At 44.4% G+C, this 23,887-nt stretch overlaps 1 protein-coding gene across 3 annotated transcripts; it reads left to right on the top strand.

The window, feature by feature from the left end:
* Positions 1-22: 22 nt before the first annotated feature.
* Positions 23-22,252, top strand: LOC119978577 (alpha-N-acetylgalactosaminidase-like). Of its 3 annotated transcripts, none has more exons than XM_038820334.1 (9): positions 23-338; positions 2,281-2,355; positions 2,875-3,052; positions 5,990-6,164; positions 9,307-9,484; positions 14,396-14,490; positions 17,092-17,253; positions 17,888-18,085; positions 21,631-22,252. In XM_038820334.1, the coding sequence occupies exons 3-9, from the start codon at positions 2,886-2,888 to the stop codon at positions 21,898-21,900; spliced, it is 1,245 nt and encodes a 414-aa protein (XP_038676262.1). In that variant the 5' UTR covers positions 23-338; positions 2,281-2,355; positions 2,875-2,885; the 3' UTR covers positions 21,901-22,252. The 3 variants fall into 3 exon arrangements, with proteins under 3 accessions (XP_038676262.1, XP_038676261.1, XP_038676263.1); XM_038820333.1 differs by lacking the exon at positions 23-338 and adding an exon at positions 775-919; XM_038820335.1 differs by lacking the exons at positions 23-338; positions 2,281-2,355 and having other exon boundaries at positions 2,967-3,052; positions 5,962-6,164.
* The last annotated feature ends 1,635 nt before the right edge of the window (positions 22,253-23,887 follow it).

A 23,887-nucleotide genomic window follows, 5' to 3' on the forward strand; every position in this document is an offset into this window, starting at 1 on the left:
CTCCACCAGGCCATTGATCACATATTGTCATGAAGCAGGGGTTAAATTTGGGCGGGATTATCACTGAACTCCATGGGTTGTTTGCAAGTCAGTGTAAATGCTGTCGTTGCTTTGCACAAAGGGGCAAAATGATCGTCATTCAGCCTGACGTGTGTCAACTCCCTCTTCACAATTAGGCGTTTGGATTTGGTGAAATCGGACCCACACTTTGGGCTTTCGGTGGCTCTGGTTGGAGGCTGCACTTGCGATTCTACCAAGGATTAAAGTTGTGAATGTTAAATGTGCTCCCCCTCGCTCGTCGTGAAGCAGGGGGCGAAGTTTACGCCAGCAAGTAGCAGGTGGACGTTAGAAATAACAACTCTGTGATAACTGGGAGAGAATAACGAGAGCAAAAAACACACACACACGTGTCTTTCCGGATGGCTTTAGGAATCGCTGTAAAGCGTGTTGGAAAATCTGTTTGAGAACACTGTTACTGTAAACAAGTCTCGTTCCTTTTCTGAGAACATTATTACTGTAAACAAGTCTTGTTTAACAGCAAATGCTGGAATAAACCCATGGGGAATTGACAGGTTCGTCAGATATGGAAATGATCTGCTTGTGCAGTGTATCAGAGGGGGATACACTGGCAGCTAAAGCAATGCAGTATGATTTAAGTTTGGCCTTTATCGTAAAAGGGGAATAAAATACAATTTCCACTCTGCTGATATCACAATGAGAAAGTGACATCATAGACTAGTTTCCTGCGGGTTTCTTCCCCCCGTCCCTCTTCCTTCGCGTTAAGATCAAAGTGAGTTGTCCAAAGTTCCTGATAAACACTTACACACACACAATCTTCCGGAGAGAGGATGGAAATACCTTAGACTCGAATCCATTCCAGGAAGCCACCCCTGAGCTATCCCTCACCGCCCCAGGCCAGGTACAGTGCAAATGATGGACAAAAGTGATATTGTTACTGTTTTTGACACTAGCTAGCAACACCAAAGAAGGCAGGAAGAAGGTCCATGTTCAAAGTACAAACACCATCTCTGTCTGTATTGTTGGTCATTTGGCCGGACATCAAAAAGTTACTGTGGTGTTCTTTGTGATTCTGTTATCAGGATAGATGTTGTGTAGTGTTCACAAAGACTATAGAAGCGAATTTCATTAATGAAGCTAACATTAATTTACACTACTTATTAAAGCTTGGTTTAGCACACTGGGCTAAATCGCTGGCTTTGAAAGCAGACCACGGCAGGCCAGCAGCATGGTTCAATTCCCGTACCAGCCTCCCCGAACAGGCGCCGGAATGTGGCGACTAGGGGCTTTTCACAGTAACTTCATTTGAAGCCTACTTGTGACAATAAGCGATTTTCATTTCATTTTTTCATTTCATTACTCCTATAGTAAACAATAATCTAGTAATCTACAATCGACACTCTACTAACACTAGTCTCTAAACTCTCAATAACTGTACTCCGATCTCTCTCACTGCTCCTATGCTCTCCTCTCTTGCCTTCTCCAGTCTTCTCCTAAAAGCCTGTGAGTCAGTGCTTTATATACGGTAGTTTTGCATCTAGCTCCATCTAGTGGTTAATTATGATATGACATTAACCCTTTGTATTCTGAAAATTTTCCATAATGTTACAGATACCGATCCACTTTGGCCCCTTCTCCAGCACGGTCTCAATTCTATATTACCAAAGGAATTCGGAAACAAAACTCCTTCTATTTCCCAATCTTCCCATGCGTCTTGAAGATTGAAAAAAATTTCTTGCAAAATATTGTGCCGACACAAATAGATATGACTTCTAATGATGAACAGAGCCTCTCGGATTAATCATACTAGCCATGCACCTACCTTGCAGGGCAAGGTCAACATTTAGCTTAAAACTGGTTTAGACCCTGGGGATCGAATGGAGTTGGGAGAAAATGGATTTTCCTACCTGGCAGGGGAAAGGAGGCTAGCTATTCTTCCAATTGTTTAGTGTGGCTGAATTCTGTATTGACTATTAAATTACAGGCTATAAGAGCTTGGGGTCCATCCCCCCCCCCCTCCCCCCCCCCCTCCCCCCCCCCCCCCCAGTTATCCCTGAACAGGCGCCGGAATGTGGCGACTAGGGGCTTTTCACAGTAACTTCATTTGAAGCCTACTTGTGACAATAAGTGATTTTCATTTCATTTCATTTCATTATCAGTTGAAATGAAACCTTCTTAGAGCATTTTCAATGAGGCAAACTCTGGAGCCTGCATTTTGGTCTGCATTCGCACCATAAATATTCCTTTGCATTTTGCTTCTAGGACTGTGACCGAATTGTACCAGGGTGCTCGCCCCTCAGGAACTCGAGCGGGGGACAAGACACTGGCTGATTGGAGGTTTGTAAAGCTCCCTTTGCCCACAGGTTAATTAATATCTCTGCAATATTGTGAATACTATTATTAAAATGTTAAAGAGGCTGTCTAGGTTTCTGAAGTGACTGATATCCAATCTAATCAGGCATGAGGAACAAAATGTACATCATGGTGAGCAAGAGGCAAAAGAAAGAATTCTCATAAGGGGGGAAACATTACTTTTTGCACCTATACCTGGGGCAATCTGCTATTTGGCGGGGTCGAAAGGGAGGGTTTGCATGGTTGATCATGTGCTTCGAGCACAAGTGCGTTTTTTGATATTCTTGAAAGGACAGGAAAAACAGCAAAAATCAACAGACCTGTGCTCAGATATATGAGGAAACATTGTAGGCTAGAAGATTGGAATACAGATTTAATTATACATTTCAGAAAGTTGTTTGGTGTTTAACATTTGACTCAGATTTTAAAAAATAACTTATAGAAATGCGTATTAATGGATTCTAAAAGTGATGCGGATAAAAAGTCATTTTTCCCCTCCCCCAGGAAGGTTCTTAATGCATTGCAGAATACTTTCTCGCTTCATAACCTTCCTACCCATACTATGTGGACCATGTCAATCCTTGGATAATGGTTTGGCAAGAACTCCTCCAATGGGCTGGATAGCTTGGGAACGTTTCAGATGTACCATAGATTGCGACACGTACCCTGACAACTGCATTAGGTATGTATTTTAAATATTACCGCGACATCAGTAAACTCTGTGACTTCTTTCTTTATTTAATTTTTTCTCTCATTTTTCTCCCATTCCACCCTCCATGTAGTCACTGAACAGCTCTAAAGTTTACTTCTCTGCATTTGCATCTCCCCTCCCTTGGCAAAGAACATTTTAATGATGTGGGGTCCTCCATCCAGTAATTCAGCAACTTTGGGGAGCTGGTGGTGTCGTGGACTCATAAACCATTGTCGTATTTGTCCTAAACACACATCTGGTTCCTTTAAATAAATAAATTTGCTGTCCTTACCTGATCTGGCCGAGAAGTTTTTTTTAAAACATCATTCACAGTACGTGGACATCACTGGCCAGCATTTATTGCCCATACCTAATAAATAATAATCATAGCTTATTGTCACAAGTAGGCTTCAATGAAGTTACTGTGAAAAGCCCCCAGTGGCCACATTTTGGTGTCTGTTCGGGGAGGCTGGTACGGGAATAGAGCCCGCGCTGCTGCCCTGTTCTGCATTACAAGCCAGCTGTTTAGCCCACTGTGCTAAACCAGCCCCTAATTGTTCTTGAACTGAGTGGATTGTGAGGCCATTTCAGAGGGCATTTAAGAGTCAACCACATTGCTGTGGGCCTGGAGTCACATGTAGGCGAGATAATGAAGCTGCTTGGGAGTTTTGGCTCCATCTCTGGGTACAAGTTGAACTTGGTTAAGACTGAATGCTTCCCGGTTAACCCCCCCCCAAGCCCCCCAGGGAGGAGAGCCCATCTGGGGACGTTACATAAATTAAATTCTACTGGTCTGATTAATGGTGTCAAATCTGACTTACAGAAGTGGGACATGGGAGGGGAAGGATTTGGAGAGGTTTGGGGACCAGTATGTGGGCGGGAGGTTTGCCAGTGTTAAGGAGTTGGTGGGGAAATTCCAACTGCCTGGTTCCAGTCTTCTCAGATACTTTCAGATTCACGATTTTTAGCGCAAAGCTTTTCCTTCTTTCCCCCATGGAACCATCCTCCTCCCTGTTGAAGAGGACTTTGTATTTGGCTGGGTCTGCTGGGGGGAGTATTTAGTGCATATCCAGACAGAGTCAGCTCCATTGAATGAGGTGATAGTGAAATGGAGGCTGAGTTGGGGCACATTCCGGATGATGAGGTGTAGAGAAAGGCTCTTCACAGGGTCAACGCCAGGTCCTCGTGCTCGGCTTAGTCTGATCCAATTCAAGGTGGTGCACAGGGCTCATCTGACTAAAGTGAGGATGAGCGGATTCTTCTCTGGGGTGGAGGACGTTGTTTTCGGGGGTCAGCTAACCACACTCATATGTTCTGGTCTTGCCCCAAATTGGAAAGCTGTTGGGTCTCTTTTCTTCAACACCATGTCAGGGATACGCAATGCTGATTTGGAGCCATGTCTGCTGGCGGCCATTTTCATGGTGTCAAACTCCCTGGGGTGAAGACGGACATCAACACCTTTGCCTCATTAATAACCCAGAGACAGATTCTGCTTATATGATGGCCTCTTACTCCGCCCAGTGCCTTGGCTGGTTGGATGACCTCATGTCGTTCTAACATTTGGAGAAGGTCAACTACACCATTAGGGGATCGGTAGAAGCCATCCTACCTGAGGTGGCAGCCATTCATTTTGTTTCTTTAGGGAGCTAGTTATTAAGGGCTTTTAGTTTAGTTTTTTGGGGTTAAGTTAATAGGTGTGTTTTCTTGTTAACCTTGTTTTATGTTTATTGCGCAACTCTGGTTAGTAATGCAGATCCCTCGGTACCTCAGAACTCAGCAATCTCATCCTTCAGATAATATGCTTCTCATTCATACTTCCTGACAAGATAGACAATTTCACATTTTCCCACACTATATTCCATTTGCCAGAACTCTGCCCACTCACTTCACCCATCTATATCGTTTTGTAGACTGCTGATGTCCTCTTGTTCCACAGACATGTTAAAGAAATTCCAAACTTTCCTTACTCTACTGTTTCTGGGCCAAAGGTCGTCATAGTGTGCATTTGTCAAATTACTTTCCTTTGCCATTGTTAGAATAAATGAGCTGATACACCATGGTGCCGGTTTTAGACAATATACTGTTTAACGTTACAAGATACTCCTTCAAAGGTTGTTGAACATACTTGAGAACACACAGCTAGGAGTGTATTTTCAGGCACAAATGCATTTTGCCATTTGGACAGTCGTTGAATTTGTTTCTAATATCCTCTGAGAACTGCATTGTAATGTACTGCTATATATTGTATTCGGATAACACACCAGAAATACATTAGATATCAGATAGCATATTAACTGTGTGCTGTCCTGTGAACCTTACCCTCGCTTTCCTTCAGGGAAGCAACTCAATTCACATCATCTTGAAATAGGATAAAACTGGACACACCTGTTTTAGGGGGGCACGGTAGCTCAGTGGGTAGCACTGTTGCTTCACAGCTCCAGGGTCCCAGGTTCGATTCCCGGCTTGGGTCACTGTCTGTGCCGAGTCTGCACGTTCTCCCCATGTCTGCGTGGATTTCCTCCGTGTGCTCCAGTTTCCTCCCACAAGTCTGAAAGACGTGCTGTGAGGTAATTTGGACATTCTGAATTCTCCCTCTGTGTACCTGAACAGGCGCCGGAGTGTGGCAACTAGGGGATTTTCACAGTAACCTCATTTCAGTGCTAATGTAAGCCTACTTGTGACATTAATAAAGATTATTATTATTATTAGGATAGGAGCTCAGGATATGGGTCATCATAAGAGAATCCCTACAACATTCATGTCATCCGCACATGCACGGGGGGGGCGATCTCTGAATTAATTGTTTAGACAGTCTCCAATTTTTTCCTCATATTTGAGTGTGTATTTAATAATAAACAACTAAAATTGCTAGCTGTAAATGAACCACTTTGCTGGACCAGTCACCTTCTTGGCTTTTCACTGTGACAGTGAAAGCTTGTTCAGGTCGATGGCTGACAAGCTTGTAGAGGATGGCTGGAAAGATCTGGGCTATCAATACATCAACATTGATGACTGTTGGTCAGCCACGATGAGAGATGCGAATGGGAAGATTCAGCCAGATCCAGTACGATTCCCAAACGGCATTAAAGGACTGGCCGATTACGTGAGTAACGCTTTCAAATTCCAAAGGCACACCTGTCACATATCACACAGCCTGTGGATTTTCAAAAATGTCTATTACCTTGCTGTCCAATGTGACACATGGTGTAGTGTTGACCGTGGAAGAGTGCACCAAATGGCAGCACCTTTAATGGGGTTTCAGCGAGTTATTGCGTAACGCCTTGGAATTATGTTCAGAAAGGCCAATGACCTGACAAACAGCTGAAAGCTAAAACTCTCTTCTTTATGGAGGAGGCAAAATGCCTGAATGGTAATCTCAGAGTCACAGAATTGTTACAGGAGGCCCTTCTGTGCCGTTGTGTCTGTACCGCTCTCCAAATGGGTAGGGCATCCCCTTACTGGGGATTTTCTTTTCATCTGGCTGAGCATTGTGCCACCCCTGGTTCTGGTCTGGCCCAGTGGAGCGGGGGGGGGGGGGGGGGGGGGGGGGGGGGATTCTCGGGGGGGGGGGGGGGGGGCGGCCCTCCCTCTGAGGATGCCCAATTGGTGGGTGTCTTATCGGTCCGTCTCCCGGACTGGGATACTCTCATAGAATTTACAGTGCAGAAGGAGGCCATTCGGCCCATCGAGTCTGCACCGGCTCTTGGAAAGAGCACCCTACCCAACGTCAACACCCTATCCCCATAACCCAGTAACCCCACCCAACACTAAGGGCGATTTTGGAAACTAAGGGCAATTTATCAGGGCCAATCCACCTAACCTGCCCATCTTTGGACTGTGGGAGGAAACCGGAGCACCCGGAGGAAACCCACGCACACACGGGGAGGATGTGCAGACTCCGCACAGACAGTGACCCAAGCCGGAATCGAACCTCCTGACTGAGGTTAGAGCAATTATCCTTTCTCTCTCTGTGTGAGTGGAATGGTGCTTTGCCCTGGGTGGGGTTTGGTGGGTACAGGCATGTTGGGGTGCGCGGAAGGTCCAGGGGGTTTAATTTCCTGAGTTTTCTTTTTGGATGGTGCTGGGCTAAGCAAGGCCCTGTGCCTTGGCTGATATGCAGCTGGGTTTGTTCCCTGGATGCATGGAGAGTTAGGGATGGGCTGTACTTAGTAGACATCTTTTTTTCCTCTCCTGGGAGAGGTGTGATTTCCCCTCCCCCTTTATTGCATGCTGGCTGCCCTCTCCTCCTCTTTCTTGTCTCTGGGAAAACTGCCTGAGAAGTTCGGGATGTGGGTTGGATGCCGATTCTCTGCATCATTTTCTGCACTTATTCTTTTTTAATGCATGGTATTGTTTTATATCTTTGATGTGTGTCAGCTTCTAAAATGTAAAACCCGAGTGAATATACTTTAAAAATTCAGTTACTGCTTATTGAACCAGGCTTATTTTCATTAGAATAGCTCATAAAAAGTTAAAGCTCATATCAAGTCTGTGTTGACTGAATCTGTGAAGACTGCAACAGCACACCTTATATGATATTAGTAACAGCACCTTGCGGATTACAGAGGCTGCTGTCCTTTTTACACAGTAATGACAGAGTGATGTGTTATAGAACATAGAACAGTACAGCACAGAACAGGCCCTTCGGCCCTCTATGGTCCCAGTTGACTTTATAACTGGACGGGAAGATCCCAGAATTGGACCCTGGCACAGTAGACCATAACTTATATTTTTTATAAAACATGGAGGAACAGAGTCATGCGACCGTTAATTAATTTTAACAACAAGAGAAAAGCATTTATTAAACATGAAAATATTGGATGATGACACAATATATCTTTACTTCCCCCTTATCTGAACAATTACACACAGGTTGTAGGATTAACATGGATTATGTAATCAACAATGGTGTCATTACATAAAGTCCCTTTTAAGTACACAAGGTGACTGTGGGCAAATACACTCTCCACTTTAAACCTCAAGTGAATGTTTGTGGATGTTTCCTTAGAATCCAAACTCCACCCGCAAAAATACACTTTAAGATCTTTGCTCATAATTATGCTTTCCCTCAGAGGTTTGCATTCAGTAATCGAGACCATGTTTTCCAGATGACACTTTTAAACAAAGTTTCTACTCCACTTTTAACAGCCAATTCAGTCCAGCATATTACGCCAACTCCTTTTCGGATTTCCTTTGTCTTAACTGCTTTTACACAAACTTCGAGATCCAGCCACCGACTTCCATAATTATTTCAACTCACATTCCACAGGCTATAGTAAAGTCTCTCAAACCTGAAAATCACTTCCGATATCTTTCTGGTGCCTCAGCTTTATTTTCAGCTCAGTCTGTCTTTTCTGAACAATGCTCTGTTCCAGTCCCTTTAACCTCAGACTTTTTGGAAACTTCTCTTTGTTTCTATAGTTTCCTTAACTAGCTGCTCTTCAGATCACTGCATTTGTTTTTTTTAAACCATTACTCCAGCGTATGGATTTTCCTCTAGCAAAGCTGAGAGAGATATTCCCTCTCAAGCCTGCGAAACTAATTGCTTCGAGCAAGCTATGAGATCTGCCTTCTCTCTCCCTACATACCTATCTTCAACTTCACCAAAATTAACTAAACTAAAACTTAAAAGTCTTTCTATTTTACAAGGCCCTAGTTAACATGCACATGCATGTTGACCCTTCCAGGCATAGACTCATTAAAATAAACCCACTTACAACCATACCTTATTTCTAATGTTTACCAATACAAATATAAATACCTTAATACTACCTTTGCCTTCCTGATGGCAGTTTCACTGTGATCACAGCCTCAAATTCCAGCCATTGCTTTTGCTTTCCTTGTGAGGCCAGCTAAGGATGAGGTGCAGTTTAAGATTATTAATAGCATCAACCATTTGTAACACCAGTCCATTGTAAGGTGCTGAGGTTCATCCATACATTCCATGAGACATTTTACACTAAAGTCATTGAGAACAAGCACTTCATTCCAATTATTTAGGAAACATTCAGAATGAAAATAAGGAGCCCCTTTTAAAAACGTCTAAAATTGCATTTTGTTTGCCGTAGCGAGAATGATTTGGAAAACCATATTGATTATATGTTGCCATTGAAGTGATGACTGAAATATGTAGAAATGTTCTAACTATAAATATGCAAATAGAACTTTGCAAAGTGACATGTTTACTCGTGCTTTGTCTTGATAGTTTGAGCTACTTATTCCTTGACCTGCATTATTTATGCTAGGTTCATTCCAAAGGGCTGAAGCTTGGGATTTACGGGGACCTAGGTATTGCAACATGTGGTGGGTTTCCAGGCACCACGCTGGAGAATGTTGACACTGATGCCAAGACATTTGCGGAATGGGAGATAGACATGCTGAAGTTTGACGGCTGCAACTCTAACTCCACCGAGAAAGCGATAGGTACCACCTCTCTTGACATCATGTAACAGTAATGCAGCATTTCATTTACCTTGTTGAATAAATGGATAAATCTGGGTAAGAGACTATTGAATGCAACATTCACCCCTTGACAAGGACAGAACTGAATAATTCACAGGTTAGTTGGAACCAGAGGAACATCGGACTTCGGAGCAGGAGTGGGCCATGTGAATCTGCTCCCCCATTCGATAAGATCATAGGAGCATCGGAGTAGGCCATTCGGCCCCTCGAACCTTTCTCCATTATTGAACCAGATCCTGGCTGATGCACTATCCCCGCATCATTTGGTGTCCCTGGTATCTAGAAATCTATCGACCTCGACATTGAGCAGACCCACTGACAGCTCCCACAGCCCTCTGGGGTGGAGAATTCCAAACATTCACCACCCTCTGAATGAGGAAGTTCCTCCTCCTCTCAGTCCTAAATGGCCTGCCTCGTACTCTGAGACCGTGTCTCCTGGTTCTAGACAACCCACCCCAACCCCACCACAACCAGGGAAAACTTCCTTCCTGCATCTACCCTGTCCAGCCCAATAAGAATTTTGTACACGTTAAAGGGGTCACCTCTCATTCTCAACCCCAGCGAATGCAAACAGCAATGCATGACTGATCTGATAGTGGTCTCAACTCCTCCTCCCTGTCTGACCCCATAACCCTTGACTTCCTTGTCTATCAAAAATCCAGGATTTTAAAAGTACAAATTTTAATTCTCAAATTCAAAAATATAGAACCCTCCAGCCCACAACATTTTCTAGTCCTCCTGTCTTTGTATTAATATATAGCTCAATACTCCCATTTATTATTGTATCAATTTTGACTTAGTTTGAAATTTTGTAAATAAAATTTGAATTCCTTCCTTTCAGAGGTCTGTCCACCATATTGAAAACCAATTTAACAGGGCTTGAAATTACAGGCTTCCCCCCAATAACTCAGTGACCGAAAAGATGTGATTAGCTCAGCTCCAATTTCTGGAATTGGCTAGTCTCACAAATACGAGCACAAGAATTGTTCTCCAGCGCCCCTGAGATGAAGATGGGAGAAACCATCTCCGTTCTTGACCAATATTCGGTCACTTCTGCTAAAAGCATGAATGGGGGGGGGGGGGGGGGGAGGACAGAGATGGGTCCGGCTGTGAAATACTCTCAAATGTGTAACGGTCACCTGAGGAAGGTAATTGGTTCTTGTGGAACAGTGAAGCATAAAAAGGAAAAACGCCTTCAGGGAACGAAAAGGAGAGGAATTTGCTGGAAGGATTTGACTGCTTTAAGAAATTTTGAAGAATGAAAAAGTGTTAAATCGACTCTAAGATGTAGGAGCAGAAGTAGGCCCCTCAGCCCAGCAAGTCTGCTGCGCCATTCAATTAGATCATGACTGATCTGATGTGATGATCCTCATGCCAGGGATCAACCTGGTGAACCTTCTCTGGATTGCCTCTGATGCTAGTATATCTTTCCTTAGATATGGGGATCAAAACTGTTCACTGTATTCCAGGTGTGGTCTAACTACTGGGTGGCACGGTCGCACAGTGCTGAGCACTTTTGCTTCACAGCGCTAAGGTCCCAGGTTCGATTCCGGTTTGGGTCACTGTCTGTGCAGAATCTGCACGTTCTCCCTGATGGAACCATCAATTCACCAGACACGTGTTTCCGATGTGAATCTAGGCTTTAATCGACTTACTTCAGAGCCAGCCTGTTACCTGTCGATGAACTCGTAGTGAACTCAGGCTGACTCTGGACAAGGGTATTTATACAGCTGCACTAGGGGGAGGAGTCATGGGCAGACAAGGGTGGAGCCCAGTACAAGTTCCTGAGTGCTCCCAGCGCTACTCCCCCTAGTGGTAGGATAGCGCTACTGCGCTTACAAAGACAGTGTGAATTAACATATATACATCTAGATTACATTCACCACACTCCCCATGTCTGCGTGGATTTCGTCCTGCTGCTCCGGTTTCCTCCCACAAGTCCCAAAAAACGTGCTGTTAGGTAATTTGGACATTCTGAATTGAATGTTTGTGTACCCAAACAGGTGCTGGAGTGTGGCGACGAGGGGATTTTCACAGAAACCTCATTGCGGTGTTAATGTAAGCCTAATTGTGACAATAAAGATTATTATTAAAACTGGTGCCTTATATAGTTTCAGCAGGACTTCCCTATTTTTATACTCCATTGCCTTTAAAATAAAGGCCAACATTTCATCTGCCTTCCCAACTACCTGCTGAATTTACATGCTAGCTTTTTCTGATTTATGCACGAGGATCCCCAAATCCCCTCTGTGCTGCTGTTTTCTGCAGTCTTTCTCCATTTAAATAATATTTTGCTCCTTTATTCTTCTGACCAAAGTGCATAACTTCACATTTTCCTACATTATATTCCTCCTAACTTGTCTATATCCCTCTGTAGACTCTGTGTGTCATCCTCACCACTTGCTTTCCCACCTATTTTTGACAGAGAACCTCTTCCCCATTGATGCAATATTTACCCTGTGATGAGTATTTCTTCTCTCTTTAACTGTTGATGTCAATCTCGCCTATTATGTTAGTGAAATTGTACGTATAGTCCATGAACTGAAGTTGCAAGAGTGGCTCTCTTTCGCCCTGTGCAATATGTAGTTAGTTGACAAGATCTAAGAATTGTTAGTTGTTCAAATTCACACCAGTTCTCAAGTTCATTAGTAGTAGAAGTAGCGAGTCACTTCATTACTTGTGCATCATCATATCTTTCTCACTTGAAGGAGATCGGGGTATTTATACTTCCTTCCTGTCTTCTCTTTCTGCTTCTTTAGTTTGAATTTCTTTATCGTAGTTTGGTGAGTGTGACCGCAGGTCCTGATAGTCTGGGTCGGGATTTTGGAGTTGTATGTTAGGTTATGGTTCATAAACTCAGGGGTGCAGGTTTCCCGGAACACCATGGAGTTTTAAATCAAGTGGGTGTTTGAACTTTTCACGCCAAGTCCTGCGCCTACCAACTAACTTGACTGACACCTATTGAATGGGAGGAGCAGGTGGGTTAGTGGCAGCGAAGGAGAGAGATTGCCTGGGCAGCTGGGCAGGTGGTTAAACCATGTGGTTTGAGGCAGGTGGAGATTGGTAATCACACAGGGTAGTCAAGGGGAATGACAGCTCCAAGGAGGGTAGTTGGGAGTATCGCTGATCATGGGGCTTCATGAGGAACTGCAGGCAGTGGGTGACCAGGGATTCGAGATCGTGGTGGAGGTCAGACAGATCATGGGGGCGTGGGGGTTGTTGGACCTAGAGGAAACATTCCAGTTCCCCCTGGCCTGCAAACTGCTATATCCAGCACGTCTCCACTCAATTTTACTCACCGGGTTTCCCCAAGACCAAAGAAACCCAAACAACAATAAGTGTAAGCAGAAACCTTATTAAATGGAGCCTCTTTAAGAATTCTCAATGACTCACCTGGCTGCTGAGAGCAGGTTAGTTGACTGTCCCCATTGACATCCAGTGAAATTGAAAGCGGGTGACTTGGACCTGGGTCAGGTCGTATTTAGAACATAGAACATAGAACAGTACAGCACAGAACAGGCCCTTCGGCCCTCGATGTTGTGCCGAGCCATGATCACCCTACTCAAACCCACGTATCCACCCTATACCGTAACCCAACAACCCCCCCCTTAACCTTACTTTTATTAGGACATTACGGGCAATTTAGCATGGACAGTGACCCAGCCGGGAATCGAACCTGGGACCCTGGAGCTGTGAAGCATTTATGCTAACCACCATGCGTCCCAGCGTCCCAGGTTTAATTCCTGGCTTGAGTTACTGTCCGTGGGGAAACTGCATGTTCTCCCCGTGTCTGCGTGGGTTTCCTCCGGGTGCTCCGGTTTCCTCCCACAGTCCAAAGATGTGCAGGCTAGGTGCATTTGATCTAGCTAACATATTAACGACCCGCCCAACCCAAAGCTAACCATTCTGGGGGCTTAAAATAACCCACCATGATGCCCCTGTCAAATCCCTAACTTCATAGCCCTGAGGTTATGTTGACTACTTTGCGCCATTTGCTCAATAAAACATTTTCTCAGTTGAAAGCTTCATATTTTGCTGGTACGTCTGAACTTGGTTATTGCCACAAAGCTGTTGAGGACAAAGGAGGGCTTCCCTGTGCTTACTCTGGCCTGAGAAAACTATGAACTAAGTAAACTCAAGTTAATTTAGTTTCCAGGAGGAGACAAAATTGAATTAACAAAGCTTGGGAGTATACTTCAAATATCACATTCACCTCATTTCCATTAATTAAAGGGAGGATCTGCTTTTATTCAGACATGAAGATATTTGGAAGTACAAAATAAGCAGTAACAAATTGGCCCTGTTTTATGCCCCACCTGATTTTCTTCTTCACCCAAAGCAAACAAATTCCTCCCAGACTATTTGATGAAGATTAAGCGACGTTGCCGATTACAAAAGCGGGAATATTCTTGTAAAACTATTTAAAATGCTTACACGGTATTATGCTATCTAATGTTCCTTACCTGAAACCTAGCAGCATTTTGATTACCACTGTACCACTCGGGGCAGTACGGCAGCACAGTGGGTAGCATAGGTGTTTCACAGTTCCAGCGTCCCAGGTTTAATTCCTGGCTTGAGTCACTGTCCGTGGGGAAACTGCACATTCTCCCCGTGTCTGCGTGGGTTTCCTCCGGGTGCTCCGGTTTCCTCCCACAGTCCAAAGATGTGCAGGCTAGGTGCATTGGCCATGCTAAATTGCCCTTAGTGTCAAAAAAGGTCAGGTGGGGTTACAGGGTTACGGATGTGGGCTATTTCCAAAGGCAGGTGCAGACTCGATGGGCCGAATGGTCTCCTTCTGCACTGTAAATTCTATGACTTTAATTCTATGATTCTTCCATTTGTCAGTTCTAATCTCGGTATTCTATTCCCTAGGCTATCCAAAGATGAGCCATGCTCTCAACGCTACAGGAAGGCCAATCATATATTCTTGTAGCTGGCCAGCTTATGAAGAAGGTCTACCGCCCAAGGTGGGCAAAAGGAGCCTCGTTTCCTCTGTTGTTCACATTGTAAAAATGTTAAGCATCTCTTATGTATTTATGACTGACATGGCTCAATGTTAATGATCTACTTTGCCAGTAGTTTACCAACGCCATGAGGCAGCCTGTTAATAGAATAGAAGCAAGTTATTGATGACAAAATCAAAACGCAGAGCTTTTCTTTACTGAGAGAGTTTATTGATTTTGGCCAGTCTCACAGCTCTCCTCTCTCTCCCAGTGCCCCAGCTGTTCTCTATTTATATGCTCGTTTGAAAATCCATAAAATAAACCATTTAACAAAGCTGAGAGCTGCTTAAAGGGGCAATGTAACAAAAAGATCACTTGCAAAGGAAACGTAGGTAAATACATTAAAATGGTGTTCGCAAAAATGGGAGGAAGAACTAGCCATAGACGTAGGGGGGTGACCCTGGATCGAAGCACTGCACAGGGCGAACTCCACCTCCAGCTGAGCCTAACACAGCTAAAGGTGGTGCACAGGGCACACCTAACCAGAACCCAAATGAGCAGATTCTTTCCGGAGGTGGAGGGCAAATGTGAACGGTGTCAAGGAGGCCTGGGCAACCATGCCCACATTTTCTGGGCCTGCCCCAGACTTGTTGGGTTCTGGGCGATCGTCTTTGAGGCAATGTCCAGGGTTGTGGGAACGAAGGTGGAGCCGTGCTCGAGAGTGTGGGTCTTCGGGGTTTCAGATCAACCAGAACTCTTTAAGGGGAAGGGGGCCGGCGCACTAGCCTTTGCCTCCCTGCTCGCCCGTCGGAGGATCCTGCTTGGCTGGCGATCGGCATCCCCACCCACAGCTGCAGAAGGCACGCAAAGTAGGCGAGAGGGACAAGGGACAAATCTTCAGGGGACGGGCCTGAGGGCAGGCTGAATCCCACATTAAACTGTAAATAGGGGATCATGGCCATCGCAGGAGGGAAGACAATTGCCTGTAAAAATATACTCTGATTTTGGTTTGTCTTTGTCTTTTTTTAAATTTTCCCTTTTTTTGCGCGGTTATGCAATATGAAATGAAATGAAATGAAAATTGCTTATTGTCCCGAGTAAGCTTCAATTAAGTTACTGTGAAAAGCCCCTAGTCGCCACATTCCGGCGCCTGTTCGGGGAGGCTGGTACGGGAATTGAACCGTGCTGATGGTCTGCTTTCAAAGCCAGCGATTTAGTCGAGTGAGCTAAACCAGCCCCATGTGAAAACCAAGAAAAATGCTTTAAAAAAAATTGATGTCAGGGACTGATGATGCACTCCAGCCGCTACAGTGCCCACTAGTTGCAGAGTGCCGCAAGCGCACCTCTGGACAACATGTGCTCCCTCTCCGTGGACACCCGGGCATAAACGTGACCATGGAAGAGGGGCACAGAGTTGGACCTCAATTGCCTGTTGCCTGGAACACCAAGTGGCTGATAGTTCTGATGCTTAGCATTGCTGAAGACAAATTACTTGCGCCTCTGTGCGTTAAGACCGGTTTGAGTCAAGCATTTAAAAAGCTCCAGTCAGTCAGCCCTAGTCATCAACTTAATTTTCAATATTTTCTGTTCCTTAAAAAATCTCCACGAAATTCTTCTCCTTGATTGAGGCTCCAGTCATCTCTTATCATCTATTTATTGCTCAGTCCCAGGTTTTCCCAGTAAAGTACCATGGAACATTTCATTAGGTCCAGCATCTTCTATAAATGTGAAGAGTAGGAGGTTTTAATACACAACAACTTCAGGGTTAAACTAACTATCTGACTTTATGACAGGAAACTGAAGCTAAGTATCACTTGAACTCATCCAAACCTCTGTTGCCAGTATCCTAATTTGCACCAAATCACATTCAACCATTACCTCTGTCCTTGCTGACCTCCTTTGGGTCCTGGCCCACCAATGTTCTGGTTTTAAAATTCTCATCATAGAATCCCTACAGTGCCGAAGGAGGCCACTCGGCCCATTGAGCCTGCGCAGACCCTCTGAAAGAGCACCCTACCTAAGCCCGCTCCCCCACCCCATCCCCATAACCCCACCTAACCTACACATCTTTGGATACTGAGGGATAATTTAGTGTTGCCAATCCACCCAACCTGCACGTCTTTGCACTGTGCGACGAAACCAGAGCACCCGGAGGAAACCCACGCAGGCACGGAGGGAGAGCGTGCAAACTCCACACAGGCAGTCACCCAAGGCTGGAATCGAACCCGGGACCCTGGCGCCGTGAGGCAGCAGTGTTAACCACTGTGCCACCGTCCCGCACAGCTCTGCTTTCAAATCCCTTCATTGCCTTGCCCCTCCGAATCTCTGCAACCTCTCTGGCTCCACAACCCTCTGTGATCACAGATCAGCTCCAATTCTGGCTTTTTTGCCCATCCCTAATTTTAACCGTTTCACCGTGGGGTGGACATGCCTTCAGCTACTTAGGCCTTAAGGCCTAATCCCACCTGAAACATTTTTGCCTCTTTTCCTCTCAATTACTCCTTTGAAGTAAATTGGTAACATTTTGCTATATTGAAGACACATATAAATGACGTTATTGTTATAAGGCAAGTATTGAATTCCTTTGCTACCCACCAATGCACGAAAAAAAATCTTTTGTTTTAGGTGAATTACACACTAATTGGGGAGCTCTGTAATCTTTGGAGAAATTATGAAGATGTCGATGATTCATGGAATACCGTGCTAACAATTATAAATTGGTTTGGAGACAACCAGAAAGTGTTACAGCCCGTCGCTGGTCCAGGACGATGGAACGACCCAGATATGGTACGATATAAACTATTGGAAGCACACTCATTCCTCCCCTCCCAGGCACTGGGGAAGAGGAAACACAGTGCACTCCTGGGCAAGCAGGAAACTGGAGGGAGTTTGGGGATGCGTGGCCAATAAACAAATGATTATATTAATATTATAAATGCCAGGGCAGCACGGTGGCCTAGTGGTTAGCACAGCTGCCTCACGGCGCCGAGGTCCCAGGTTCGATCCCGGCTCTGGGTCACTGTCCGTGTAGAGTTTGCGTATTCTCCCCGTGTTTGCGTGGGTTTCGCCCCCCCCACGAAGTTCATATCATCAATACTGTTGATTGACTTATCCAGATTACCTTTCTTGTTGGGAAAACAAAAGTTCAGGCAAAATGAATGTTACCTTTGCACGTTGTGCATCAATGGTTTATCAATGAACCCAAAGATGTGCAAGGCAGGTGGATCGGCCACGCTAAATTGCCCGTTCCTTGGAAAAAATGAATTGGGCACTCTAAATTTATTTAAAAATAATTATAAATGTCAACTTCCCAGGCTTTGAGAAGAAACATATATTTCCACGTGAAGTCAAAAAAAATTTAAGTTTTAGGGTCTGAATCTAAAGCATCTAAATGGCCTTTGGCACTTCTGTTGTTTTTCAGCTGATTGTCGGTGACTTTGGACTGAATCACGATCAATCCAAGTCACAGTTAGCCCTCTGGGCAATGTTGGCAGCTCCTTTCTTTATGTCCAATGATCTCCGTACGATCTCCGACGAAGCCAAGACTCTTCTGCAGAACAGGTTGCTTATCCACATCGACCAGGACCATCTGGGGCTGCAAGGTGAAAGGATTGAGAAGGTACCTGTAGTTACATTTTAATCTACATATTTAGTGCAAGTGGGAAAAGGTGCGGAGGGGAGAGGTGGGGGAATGAAAATTTAAAATACATTTTCTCTTGTTCTGAGCTACCGTTAAAAAATATAAATGGCTAACCTGTCATTTCTCAGTATCTTTGTTTTTGTTTTAATTTAGAGTACCCAATTCATTTTTTCCAATTAAGGGGCAATTTAGCGTGGCCAATCCACCTACCCTGCACATCTTTGGGTTGTTGGGGCGAACCTGGGACCTCAGTGCCGTTAGGCAGCAGTGCTAACCACTATCGTGCTGCCCCTCAGTATCTTTGTTAAGAGATTCTCTTACCGCACATTCTCCCATGTCTGCGTGGGTCTCACGCCACAACCCAAAGATGTAGGGATGGAGTTTAAGACGAGGGAGGTTATGTTGCAATTGTATAAGGTGTTAGTGAGGCCACACCTGGAGTATTGTGTTCAGTTTTGGTCTCCTTACTTGAGAAAGGACGTACTGGCACTGGAGGGTGTGCAGAGGAGATTCACTAGGTTAATCCCAGAGCTGAAGGGGTTGGATTATGAGGAGAGGTTGAGTAGACTGGGACTGTACTCGTTGGAATTTAGAAGGATGAGGGGCGATCTTATAGAAACATTTTAAATTATGAAGGGAATAGATAGGATAGATGCGGGCAGGTTGTTTCCACTGGCGGGTGAAAGCAGAACTAGGGGACATAGCCTCAAAATAAGGGGAAGTAGATTTAGGACTGAGTTTAGGAGGAACTTCTTCACTCAAAGGGTTGTGAATCTATGGAATTCCTTGCCCAGTGAAGCAGTTGAGGCTCCTTCATTACATGTTTTTAAGGTAAAGATAGATAGTTTTTTGAAGAATAAAGGGATTAAGGGTTATGGTGTTCGGGCCGGAAAGTGGAGCTGAGTCCACAAAAGATCAGCCATGATCTAATTGAATGGCGGAGCAGGCTCGAGGGGCCAGATGGCCTACTCCTGCTCCTAGTTCTTATGTTCTTATGTGCAGGGTAAGGTGGATTGGTCACGCTAAGTTGCCCCTTAATTGGAAAAAAATAATTGGGTACTGGACCTAGAGACTTTTTCCCAGCGTAAAGGGGTCAATCACTAGGGGGCATAGGTTTAAGGTGCCAGGGGCAATGTTTAGAGGAGATGTACGAGGTAAGTTTTTTACACAGAGGGTAGTGGGTGCCTGGAACCCTCTGCCGGAGGAAGCAGGGATGATGGTGACATTTAAGGGGCATCTTGACAAATACATGAATAGGATGGGAATAGAGGGACCCTGGAAGTGTAGAAGATTTTAGTTAGTTTAGACGGGCAGCATGGTCGGCGCAGGCTCGGAGGGACGAAGGGCCTGTTCCTGTGCTGTACTTTTCTTTGTTCTTTGCTCTTTGGGTACTCTAAATTTATGTGAAAAACAGGCCCTATCATTTTGTATATTACCATTTACATTCAAATGATAGAGGGATTGGAGAATTACAATTTATCACAAAGGTTTAAGGCCTGCAATAAATTGAATAGCAACATTTTAAGGTTTGGTCCAATGGAGGTGGTGTGAATTTTGGTTGTTTTGTAATACTGCCACTAGATGTCACTAGTATTCTCAAAGCAGATCAGTAATAACCATTTTATAGAAAGTGGTGCAATGCTGAGCAGGCCTAAGCATTTTTACGATGGCTCTATTGATATGGACATGTCAACCTTCCTTACCTTGCAAACAGCCAACTTAACATTTCCCCCTACGTTATTGCATTTATAGAGACATCAAATAGTTTGCTTCATTTGTCCATTTGATTTGTTTGACATTTTTGGTGCTCCCAATTCCTTGCTTCCAAAGATAGCACACAAACTGATCTTGCCACACTTGCCGCCATGAAGTTGAAATAGATTTTTTTTCTCTCCCTTCTTGAGAACACTCGGCCCATCAAACCTCTTCTACACCATTTCATAAGACCATAAGACCTAGGAGCAGAAGTAGGCCATTCGGTCCATCCAGACTGCTCCGCCATTCAATGAGATCACGACTGACTTGATATGATAATCCTCAACTCCACTTCCCCACCTTATCCCCATAACCCTTGATTCCCTTACTGATTAAAAATCTGTCTTTCTCAGCCTTGAACACACTTAATGACCCAGCCTCGACAGCTCTCTGCGGTAAAGAATTCCACAGATTCACTACCCTCTGAGAGGAGAAATTCCTCCTCATCTCTGTCTTAAATGGGCGAACCCCTTACTCCTGAGCTTATACCCTCTGGTCCTAGACTTGCCCACAAGAGGAAACATCCTCAGCATCTACCCTGTCAAGCCCCTGAGAATCCTATATGTTTCAATAAGGTCACCTCGCATTTTTCTGAACTCCAATGAGTACAGGCCCAACCTACTCAACCTCTCCTAATAAGAAAATCCTCCAACCCAGGATCAATGTCATGAACCTTCTCTGGACTGCCTCCAATGCCTATATATTGTTCCTTAGATAAGGGGACGAAAAACATTCACAGTATTCCAGGTGTGGTCTAACTAATGCCTTGTGTAGTTTTAGCATTCAATACGATCATGGCTGATCTGGAAGGTCATCCCCATTTTCCTGCCCTCTCCCCATCTCCCTTATTTCTCTGAAGGACCAGAAATCTGCCCATCCCAGCCTGAAATGTAATTCAAAGTGGAACATCCACAACCCTCTGGGATGGAGAATTTCAAAGATTGTCAAAAAATACAAGTAGAGGATAACTGCCCACTGTATAGCAAGTGACTTAAGAAAGGATCTTAAAACAACAAAAGGAGGGGGCGGGGGGTTCCAAGGAGAGGGGAGAGGGGGAAGGGTGGGTCAGTGTCAAGGGAAATGTCTTGTATATTGCACCCGTGCCCACACCCTCGTTGATTATACAGTGTGTAAAATGAAAAACTTCAATAAAAACATTTTTAAAAAAAAAATTGTATTGGTTTAACACAGTGGGCTAAACAGCTGGCTTGTAATGCAGAACAATGCCAGCAGCGCGGTTCAATTCCCATACCGGCCTCCCCGAACAGGTGCCGGAATGTGGCAACTATGTGCGTGGGTTTCCTCCGGGTGCTCCGGTTTCCTCCCACAGTCCAAAGATGTGCGGGTTAGGTGGATTGGCAATGCTAAATTGCCCGTAGTGTCCTAAAAAGTAAGGTTAAGGGGGGGGGGTTGTTGGGTTAGGGGTATAGGGTGGATACGTGGGTTTGAGTAGGGTGATAATTGCTTGGCACAACATCGAGGGCCGAAGGGCCTGTACTGTGCTGTACTGTTCTATGGTAGTTCTATGGTAACTAGGGGCTTTTCACAGTAACTTCATTGAAGCCTACTTGTGACAATAAGCGATTATTATTATTATTATTATTACCTTCAGCTTGTTGCCTCCCCGACAGGCCCAATGAGATCAGGCTGAGGCACGGATCACCAATGTGACTCTAATGCGGGGTCACCTGAATTCATGACCTTGTTTTAGCCCTGTATGTGCCCTATTCAGGTGGAGGTTGATTTCTGTGCTTTACTCTTGTTTGTAGGACCATGATTTCCAAGTCTGGAAGCGGAACCTGACTGATGGACAATTTGCTGTGGCCTTTCTCTGCACAGCCACTGATGGGAACGTTAGATCCTTCAGGCTGAGCCTGCCTGCTCTTTTTATTGAGGATTGTCTGCTCGGTTACAACATCTATGATGTTTTTGGCAAGAAGCTGATTGGGTCTCTCACTTCCAATGAGACACACAGCTTTCAAGTCAATCCAACAGGAGTTGCCCTTTTTTTTATCCGCCCCAAGTGCAAATTGTTTTGATGTTAATATTTGTATGCCTGATATAAATCTGAAGAAAAACATTTGTTATTTAGTTAAATGAAACTCTTAAATATGTAATATGTTTGAGCCACAGTGTCTCGTATTCCATGGAGGGTAACAGTTCAACATGTCGGGTTACTTCACTATTTAGCACATCTATACCTATTGAACCTCTAATGAAACATGATTCTCAAGTGCCAGGTTTTCTTGTTTTCTGACATCCCATAGTGCGCACAGAGGAATAAAGAAGTTGGCCATTTGACCATTGGAGCCTGCTCCGCCTCACAAACAGATCATGGCTGATTATTTACCAACCCCATCATTTTCCTTGCGAGCCATGCTCACTGACTGAGACCCCACGACCCTCTGGGATAGAGAATTCCAAAGATTCACCACCCTCTGAGTGAAGAAATAGAGTCAATTCTGAGTGAATAAAGCATTTATATGTAGGATGTTGCAAAAGGTAACTAGTTTGCAATTGAAAGAAAAACGAAGATCTGGAAAATGAAATAGGTATATGTGGCGTGTTTCGAAGAAAACTAGTGTGATAGGTTGGCTAGATGATAGATGTTCGCCAGATGGCAGGTAAGCCTAAACAGAAAGGTCCATGTTTACTGTATTTTCTTTTCTGTTTGTTGAACGTACTTCCCCCAAAGTCACCAACTGGGGAAGGCTGCATTGAAGCCAGATATTATTTTTATGATATTTTACCGTGGGTGCTGTTTGAAGATTCAATTTCTGACCTCATCGTTTTACAGCCAGAAGGAGACACTTAAGAAAGATACACTTACAAGCTGCCTTACTTTGACGGGCAGCACGGTGGCGCAGTGGTTAGCACTGCTGCCTCAAGGCGCCGAGGACCAAGGTTCAATCACGGCCCCGGGTCACCCAGTGTCCGTGTGGAATTTGTACATTCTCCTTGTGACTGCGTGGGTCTTATCCCCACCACCGAAAGTGGGCAGCACGGTAGCATGGTGGTTAGCATAAATGCTTCACAGCTCCAGGGTCCCAGGTTCGGTTCCCGGCTGGGTCACTGTCTGTGCGGAGTCTGCACGTCCTCCCCGTGTGTGCGTGGGTTTCCTCCAGGTGCTCCGGTTTCCTCCCACAGTCCAAAGATGTGCGGGTTAGGTGGATTGGCCATGCTAAATTGCCCGTAGTATCCTTAAAAGTAAGGTTAAGGGGAGGGAGTGTTGTTGGGTTACGGCTATAGGGTGGATACGTGGGTTTGAGTAGGGTGATCATTGCTCGGCACAACATCGAGGGCCGAAGGGCCTGTTCTGTGCTGTACTGTTCTATGTTCTATGTTCTATGTTCTATGTGCAGGATAGGTGGATTGGCCACACTAAAATTGCCCCTTCATTAGAAAAAAAATAATTGGGTACTTTAAATTTTTTAAAAAGCTGCGTTACTTTGCTTTCTCCATATTAACATCGGCTACCATTTAGAAACGTGAAATTGACAGCAATAATGATACATTTTCTAACACCGAACCAAATATCCTATTATATTCACAAAGATTGCCGAAAGAAAGGATTGATAATTATTCATTCCAAAATGTTGTTAGAGCAGAAACATGGGCAACGTTTTAAGAAATTGTAAAGCTTCCTTCACTTCGACTGTACTTGCTGCTGTAAGTTTCAAGTCACTTTTTTCATGTATATATTTTTTTGTCTTACTCCAATTCTACATATATCATACTTAATATTAATGATCGCAAAAGGAACATGCCGGTCCTATTTTAGTTACCAGATTATGAGAATACATAACTTTGCTTGTTACATGTAAATTATGCTGAGTAGAATAATGTATATGTACAAGTCTATTGTAAAGTCAAGCTATGAAAGATAAACATTTTGAAAGTTGATACAAATAACTTGGATGTCACACGATGTTAGCATGTTAAAATCATGCCATTAGTTCTATATGCCACATCTAAGCATGTGTAAATGGTTTTGTCATCGGTTTCTCCCCAAACTTTGATCGCCAG

The sequence above is a fragment of the Scyliorhinus canicula genome, chromosome 15 (assembly GCF_902713615.1).
Source record: "Scyliorhinus canicula chromosome 15, sScyCan1.1, whole genome shotgun sequence".
NCBI lineage: Eukaryota > Metazoa > Chordata > Chondrichthyes > Carcharhiniformes > Scyliorhinidae > Scyliorhinus > Scyliorhinus canicula.